The sequence below is a fragment of the Tachyglossus aculeatus genome, chromosome 7, assembly GCF_015852505.1.
Source record: "Tachyglossus aculeatus isolate mTacAcu1 chromosome 7, mTacAcu1.pri, whole genome shotgun sequence".
Classification (NCBI taxonomy): domain Eukaryota; kingdom Metazoa; phylum Chordata; class Mammalia; order Monotremata; family Tachyglossidae; genus Tachyglossus; species Tachyglossus aculeatus.
In genome coordinates, this window is record NC_052072.1 from 2,440,518 (window position 1) to 2,448,335 (window position 7,818).

The 7,818-nt window shown below is 45.2% G+C and overlaps 1 protein-coding gene across 5 annotated transcripts in view; it reads right to left on the reverse strand.

Annotated features, from left to right (window-relative positions):
• DNAH7 (dynein axonemal heavy chain 7) overlaps positions 1 to 7,418 on the reverse strand; it is a 356,587-nt gene extending 349,169 nt beyond the window's left edge. For all 5 annotated transcript variants that reach the window (XM_038748902.1, XM_038748901.1, XM_038748903.1 and 2 more), the window contains exons 1-2: positions 7,347 to 7,418; positions 3,089 to 3,154 (exon numbers count right to left, since the gene is read on the reverse strand). In XM_038748902.1, coding sequence (XP_038604830.1) covers positions 3,089 to 3,154; positions 7,347 to 7,361 — 81 coding nt within the window. In that variant the 5' untranslated portion in view covers positions 7,362 to 7,418. The remainder of the gene's footprint in view (positions 1 to 3,088; positions 3,155 to 7,346) is intronic.
• Positions 7,419 to 7,818: the final 400 nt, after the last annotated feature.

Consider the following 7,818-nt stretch of genomic DNA (forward strand, 5'->3'; position numbering starts at 1 on the left):
GGCAGGGAATGTGTCTGTTTATTGTTCTTTAGTCCTCTCCCAAGCGCTTAGTACAGTGCTCTATACATAATAAGCACTCAATAAATATCCCTGATGGACTGATATCTGTAACTTATTTCTGTTCATGTCTGTCTCCCCCTCTAGACTAAAAACTCGTCCATGGGCAGGGAATATGTCAGTTTATTGTTCTTTTGTCCTCTCCCAAGCGCTTAGTACAGTGCTCTATACATAATGAGCACTCAATAAATACCCCTGATGGACTGATATCTGTACCTTATTTCTATTCATGTCTGTCTCCCGCTCTAGACTAGAAACTTGCCATGGGCAGGGAATGCATCTGTTTATTTTTCTATTGTACTCTTCCAAGCGCTTAGTACAGTGCTCTATACATAGTAAGCACTCAATAAATACCCCTGATTGTACAGTGCTCTATGCATAGTAAGTACTCAATAAATACCCCTGATGGACTGATATCTGTAACTTATTTCTATTCCTGTCTGTCTCCCCCTCTAGACTACAAACTCGTCATGGGCAGGGATTGGGTCAGTTGATTGTTCTATTGTCCTCTCCCAAGCGCTTACTACAGTGCTCTATACATAATAAGCACTCAGTAAATACCCCTGATTGTACAGTGCTCTATACATAGTAAGCACTCAATAAAGCAGTGGCTCAGTGGAAAGAGCCCGGGCTTTGGAGTCAGAGTTCAGGGGTTCAAATCCCACCTCCACCAACTGTCAGCTGTGTGACTCTGGGCAAGTCACTTAACTTCTCTGTGCCTCTGTTACCTCATCTGTAAAATGGGGATGAAGACTGTGAGCCCCCTGTGGGGCAACCTGATCACCTTGTAACCTCCCCAGCGCTTAGAACAGTGCTTTGCACATAGTAAGCGCTTAATAAATGCCATTATTATTATTATTATTATCATTATTATTAAATACCCCTGATGGACTGATATCTGTAACTTACTTCTATTCCCATCTGTCACCCCCTCTAGACTAGAAACTTGTCATGGGCAGGGAATGTGTCTATTTTTCTATTGTCCTCTCCCAAGCGCTTACTACAGTGCTCTCTATACATAGTGAGCACTCAATAAATACCACGGATTGTACAGTGCTCTATACATAATAAGCACTCAATAAATACCCCTGATGGACTGATATCTGTAACATTTCTATTCATGTCTGTCTCCCCATCTAGACTAAAAACTCGGGCAGGGAATATGTCAGTTTATTGTTCTTTTGTCCTCTCCCAAGCGCTTAGTACAGTGCTCTATACATAATGACCACTCAATAAATACCCCTGATGGACTGATATCTGTAACTTATTTCTGTTCATGTCTGTCTCCCCCTCTAGACTAAAAACTCATCCATGGGCAGGGAATATGTCAGTTTATTGTTCTTTTGTCCTCTCCCAAGTGCTTAGTACAGTGCTCTATACATAATAAGCACTCAATAAATATCCCTGATGGACTGATATCTGTAACTTATTTCTGTTCATGTCTGTTTCCCCCTCTAGACTAAAAACTCGTCCACAGTCAGGGAATAGGTCAGTTTATTGTTCTTTTGTCCTCTCCCAAGTGCTTAGTACAGTGCTCTATACATAATAAGCACTCAATAAATATCCCTGATGGACTGATATCTGTAACATTTCTGTTCATGTCTGTCTCCCCCTCTAGACTAAAAACTCGTCCATGGGCAGGGAATATGTCAGTTTATTGTTCTTTTGTCCTCTCCCAAGCGCTTAGTACAGTGCCCTATACATAATGAGCACTCAATAAATACCCTTGATGGACTGATATCTGTAACTTATTTCTATTCATGTCTGTCTCCCCCTCTAGACTAGAAACTTGTCATGGGCAGGGAATGCATCTGTTTATTTTTCTATTGTACTCTCCCAAGAGCTTAGTACAGTACTCTATACAAAGTAAGCACTCAATAAATACCACTGATTGTACAGTGCTCTATGCATAGTAAGTACTCAATAAATACCCCTGATGGACTGATATCTGTAACTTATTTCTATTCCTGTCTGTCTCCCCCTCTAGACTACAAACTCGTCATGGGCAGGGATTGTGTCAGTTTATTGTTCTATTGTCCTCTCCCAAGCGCTTAGTACAGTGCTCTATACATAATAAGCACTCAATAAATACCCCTGATGGACTGATATCTGTAACTTATTTCTATTCATGTCTGTCTCCCCCTCTAGACTAGAAACTCGTCATAGGCAGGGAATATGTCAGTTTATTGTTCTGTTGTCCTCTCCCAAGCGCTTACTACAGTGCTCTTTACATAATAAGCACTCAGTAAATACCACAGATTGTACAGTGCTCCATACATAGTAAGTACTCAATAAAGACCACTGATTGTTTGATATCTGTCACATTTCTATTCATGTCTGCCTCCCCCTCTAGACTAGAAACTTGTCATGGGCAGGGAATGCGTCTGTTTATTTTTCTATTGTCTTCTCCCAAGCGCTTAGTACAGTGCTCTATACATAGTGAGCACTCAATGAATACCCCTGATGGACTGATATCTGTAACTTATTTCTATTCATGTCTGTCTCCCCCTCTAGACTCAAAACTCGTAATGGGCAGGGAATGTATCTACTTTTCTATTGTCCTCTCCCAAGCACTTAGTACAGTGCTCTACACATAATAAGCACTCAATAAATACCCCTGATGGACTGATATCTGTAACTTATTTCTATCCATGTCTGTCTCTCCCTCTAGACTAGAAACTCATTGAGCCACGCTGCTTCTCATGTCAGCTGTGTGACTTTGGGCAAGTCACTTCATTTGTCTGGGCCTCAGTTCCCTCATCTGTAAAATGGGGATGAAGACTGGGAGCCCCCCATGGGACAACCTGATTACCTTGTATCTCCTCCAGCGCTTAGAACATTGTTTGGCACATAGTAAGTGCTTAACAAATACCAATGTTATTATTATTATTATTACTATTATTATTATTATTATTATTATTATTATTATCTACCTAAGCACTTAGAACAGTGCCTGGCACATAGTAAGCCCTTAACCAATACCATTATGAGAAAAATAACTGTAAACCAAAGATAAAAAAGAGACATTAACCGGAGATAATTGCGGCAAAAGTCTTCCAGGTGTCTTGGACAATTTCCGCTTACAAGGCGCTTTACCCTAAAGAAGAAAAGAAAGAAAATCAGAAAACGGCTTTGGGTGCGAAGATTGTACCTGCTGCCAAATCAACTTCATCACTATTATACCTGTATATATGCACATATGTTTGTACATATTTATTACTCTATTTATTTATTTATTTTACTTGTACCTATCTATTCTATTTATTTTATTTTGTTAATATGTTTGGTTTTATTCTCTGTCTCCCCCTTCTAGACTGTGAGCCCACTGTTGGGTAGGGACTGTCTCTATATGCTGCCAACTTGTACTTCCCAAGCGCTTAGTACAGCGCTTTGCACACAGTAAGCGCTCAATTAAAATACGACTGATTGATTGATTGATTATTATCTCCCAGCCTCATAGCACTTACGTACATGCCCTTAATTTATTTCTTTACTTTCTTAATGTCTGTCTCCTCTTCTAGACAGTAAACCTGTTGTGGGCAGGGATTGTGTCTGCTTTTGCATTGATAATAATAATAATAATAATAATAATAATAATAATGGTATCTGTTAAGCCCTTACTATGTGCAAAGCCCTGTTCTAAGCGCTGGGGAGGTTACAAGGTGATCAGGTTGTCCCACAGGGTGCTCACGGTCTTCATCCCCATTTTCCAGATGAGAGAACTGAGGCCCAGGGAAGTGAAGTGACTTGCCCAGAGTCACACAGCTGACAACTGGCGGAGCCGGGATTTGAACCCATGACCTCTGACTCCAAAGCCCGGGCTCTTTCCACTGAGCCACGCTGCTTCTCCTAATTACTCTAGGTAGGTTGTATAGTATCCTCCCCTGAGCTTAGTACAAAGAACAGTGCTTTGCACATAGTAAGCGCTTAATAAATGCCATTATTATTAGTAGTAGTAGTAGTACAGTGCTCTGCATGCAGTAAGCGCTCAATAAATATGACTGAATCAATGAATGAATGTTGTAGTAGTGATAATTACGAATTATCAACACAGTGTGAGTTGTTTGGGAGCACTGGCTAAAAGGAAAGGACACAGGCCCTCCCTTCGAGATGCTTACAATCCAACAGGGGAGATGGATATCCAGCATAAATAATAATAATAATAATAATAATAATAATAATAATAATAATAATAATAATAATAATAATGGTATTCGTTGCATGCTTACTACAGCTTCTAATCCCACCTCCATCACTTGTCTGTGTACTGTGACCTTGGACAAGTCACTTCCCTTATCGGGGTCTTGGTTCCCTCACCTGTAAAATGGGGATTGAGACCCTGAGCCCCACGGGGGACAGGGGCTGTATTCATTCATTCAATCGTATTTATTGAGCGCTTACCATGTGCAGAGCACTGTACTAAGCGCCTGGGAAGTCCAAGTTGGCAACATATAGAGACGGTCCCGACCCAACAGTGGGCTCACAGTCTAGAACCCGATTTGCTTGTATCTACCTCAGCGCTTAGTATGGTGCCTGGAACCTAGTAAGCGCTTAACAAATACCATTATTGTTATTATTACAGGAGGATGGACAGTTTGGGGAAGGGCAATTGTGGGGAGGAGGATGGTTTGGAAGGAGGACATTATAGGGGGAGAGCAGTATAGGAGGATAGACAGTTTGGGGGGGATGGCCAGTTTTAGGGGTGGGCAGTTGTGGGGAGAAGGATAGTTTTAATAATAATAATAATAATAATGGCATTTATTAAGTGCTTACTATGTGCAAAGCACTGTTCTAAGCACTGGGGAAGTTACAAGGTGATCAGGTTGTCCCACGGGGGGCTCACAGTCTTAATCCCCATTTTACAGATGAGGGAACTGAGGCCCAGAGAAGTTAAGTGACTTGCCCAGAAGCGCACAGCTGACAAGTGGCGGAGCCGGGGTTTGAGCCCATGACCTCGGACTCCAAAGCCCGGGCTCTTTCCACTGAGCCACGCTGCTTCTCAATAATAATGTTGGCATTTGTTAAGCGCTTATTATGTGCCAAGCACTGTTCTAAGCGCTGGGGTAGACACAAGGTAATCAGGTTGTCCCACGTGGGGCTCACAGTGTTCATGACCATTTTACAGATGAGGAAACTGAGGCCCAGAGAAGTTAAGTGACTTGCCCAAAGTCACACAGCTGACAAGTGGCGGAGCTGGGATTTGAACCCATGACCTCCGACTCGAAAGCCCGAGCTCTTTCCACTGAGCCACGCTGCTTCTCTTGTTTTGTGGGGAGGACAGCTTGGGAAGGGGAGGCAATATAGGAGGATGGACATTTTAGGGGTTGGGCATTTGTGAGGAGGAGGAGAGTCTGGGGGGGAGGACATTTTGTGGGGGAGGCCAGTATAGGAGAGTGACCAGTTTGGGGCGGTGGACATTTTGGGAGGTGGACAGTTGTGGGGAGGAGGAGAGTTTGGAGGGGAGGGCAGTATAAAAGGATGGCCAACGTGAGAAGATGGACATTTTGGGGGGTGACCAGTTGTGAGGAGGAGAGTTTGGAGAGAGGACATTTTGTGGAGGAGGGCAGTATGGGAGAGTGACCAGTTTGGGGGGGAGGCATTTTGGGAGGTGGACAGTTGTGAGGAAGAGGAAAGTTTGGGGGGGAGGGCAGTATAAAAGGATGGCCAATGTGAGAAGATGGACATTTTGGGGGGTGACCAGTTGTGGGGAGGAGAGTTTGGAGAGGAGGACATTTTGTGGAGGAGGGCAGTACAGGAGAATACCAGTTTGGGGGGGGGGGGGATGGACATTTTGGGGAGTGGACAGTTGTGGGGAGGAGGAGAGTTTTGGGGAAGGGCAATATAAAAGGATGGCCAACTTGAGAGGATGGACATTTTGGGGGTTGGGCATTTGTGAGGAGGAGGAGAGTTTGGGGAGGAGGACATTTTGTGGGGGAGGCCAGTATAGGAGAGTGACCTGTTTGGGGGGGTATTTTGGGAGGTGGACAGTTGTGGGGAAGCGGAGAGTTTGGGGGGGAGGGCAGTATAAAAGGATGGCCAATGTGAGAAGATGGACATTTTGGGGGGGTGACCAGTTGTGGGGAGGAGGAGACTTTTGGGGGGAGGACATTTTGTGGGGAAGGGCAGAACAGGAGGCGTGGCTCAGTGGCAAGAGCCCGGACTTTGGAATCCGAGGTCATGGGTTCAAACCCCGGCTCCGCCACTTGTCAGCTGTGTGACTTTAGGCAAGTCGCTTCACTTCTCTGCCTCAGTGCCCTCATCTGTAAAATGGGGATGAAGACTGTGAGCCCCCCGTGGGACAACCTGATCCACCTTATAACCTCCCCAGCGCTTAGAACAGTGCTTTGCACACAGTAAGCGCTTAATAAATGCCATCATTATCATTATTATTATTATTATCAGTTTGGAGGGATTCATTCATTCAATCGTATTTATTGAGCACTTACTGTGTGCACAGCACTGTACTAAGCGCTTGGGAAGTACAAGTCGGCAACATATGGAGACGGTCCCTACCCAGCAACGGGCTCACAGTCTAGTGGACAGGCTCAGGACAGTTTGGGGGTGGACAGTTGTGGGGAGAAGGAGAGTTTTGTACATCCCAAGCGCTTAGTACAGTGCTCTGCACACAGTAAGCGCTCAATAAATACGATTGAATGAATGAAAAGGATGGCCAGTTTGAGAGGATGGACATATTTATTACTCTATTGATTTATTTTACTTGTACCTATCTATTCTATTCTATTTTGTTAGTATGTTTGGTTTTGTTCTCTGTCTCCCCCTTTTAGGCTGTGAGCCCACTGTTGGGTAGGGACCGTCTCTATATGTTGCCAACTTGGACTTCCCAAGCGCTTAGTACAGTGCTCTGCACACAGTAAGCGCTCAATAAATACGATTGATTGATTGATTTTGGGGGGCGGGCAGTTGTGGGGAGGAGGAGGGTTTTGGGGGGAGGACATTTAGGGGGAAGGGGAGGATAGGAGGATGAGCAGTTTGGGGGATGGACAGCTGTTTGGCCCCCTCTCCCCCCCTCCAGCCCTTACCTCCATCCCATCCCATCCCATCCCATCCATCCCATCCATCCCAGCTCCGCCACATGTCTGCTGTGTGACCTTAGGCAAGTCACTTAACTTCTCTGAGCCTCAGTTGCCTCATCTGTAAAATGGGGATGAAGACTGTGAGCCCCACGTGGGACAACCTGATCACCTTGTATCCCCCCAGCGCTTAGAACAGTGCTTTGCACATAGTAAGCGCTTAACAAATGCCATCATTATTATTATTATTATTATTACCTGCTGGTTGCTCATGGCGGCGGGCGGGGCCGAGCGAGGTCCACTAACGCGTCCCCGTTGCCCCGGCAACCGCGGGGCGGTGGCGGCGTTTGGCGATGCCCGTTGCTTAGCGATGCCCGTTGCTTAGCAACGCCCGCGCGGGACTCCGACTACTTCCGCCGTTCTTCGGGTCCCCGAGGGGCGGGAGGACGCATGCGCGCTCGGTGGACGGGGTGAACGTCACCCTCCATCCCTCCATCATCATCATCATAATAATAATGATGGCATTTATTAAGCGCTTACTATGTGCAAAGCACTGTTCTAAGCGCCGGGGAGGTTACAAGGTGACCAGGTTGCCCCACGTGGTGCTCACAGTCTTCATCCCCATTTGACAGATGAGGGAACTGAGGCCCAGAGAATCAATCAAGCAATCAATCAATCGTAGTTATTGAGCGCTTACTGTGTGCAAAGCACTGTACTAAGCGCTTGGGAA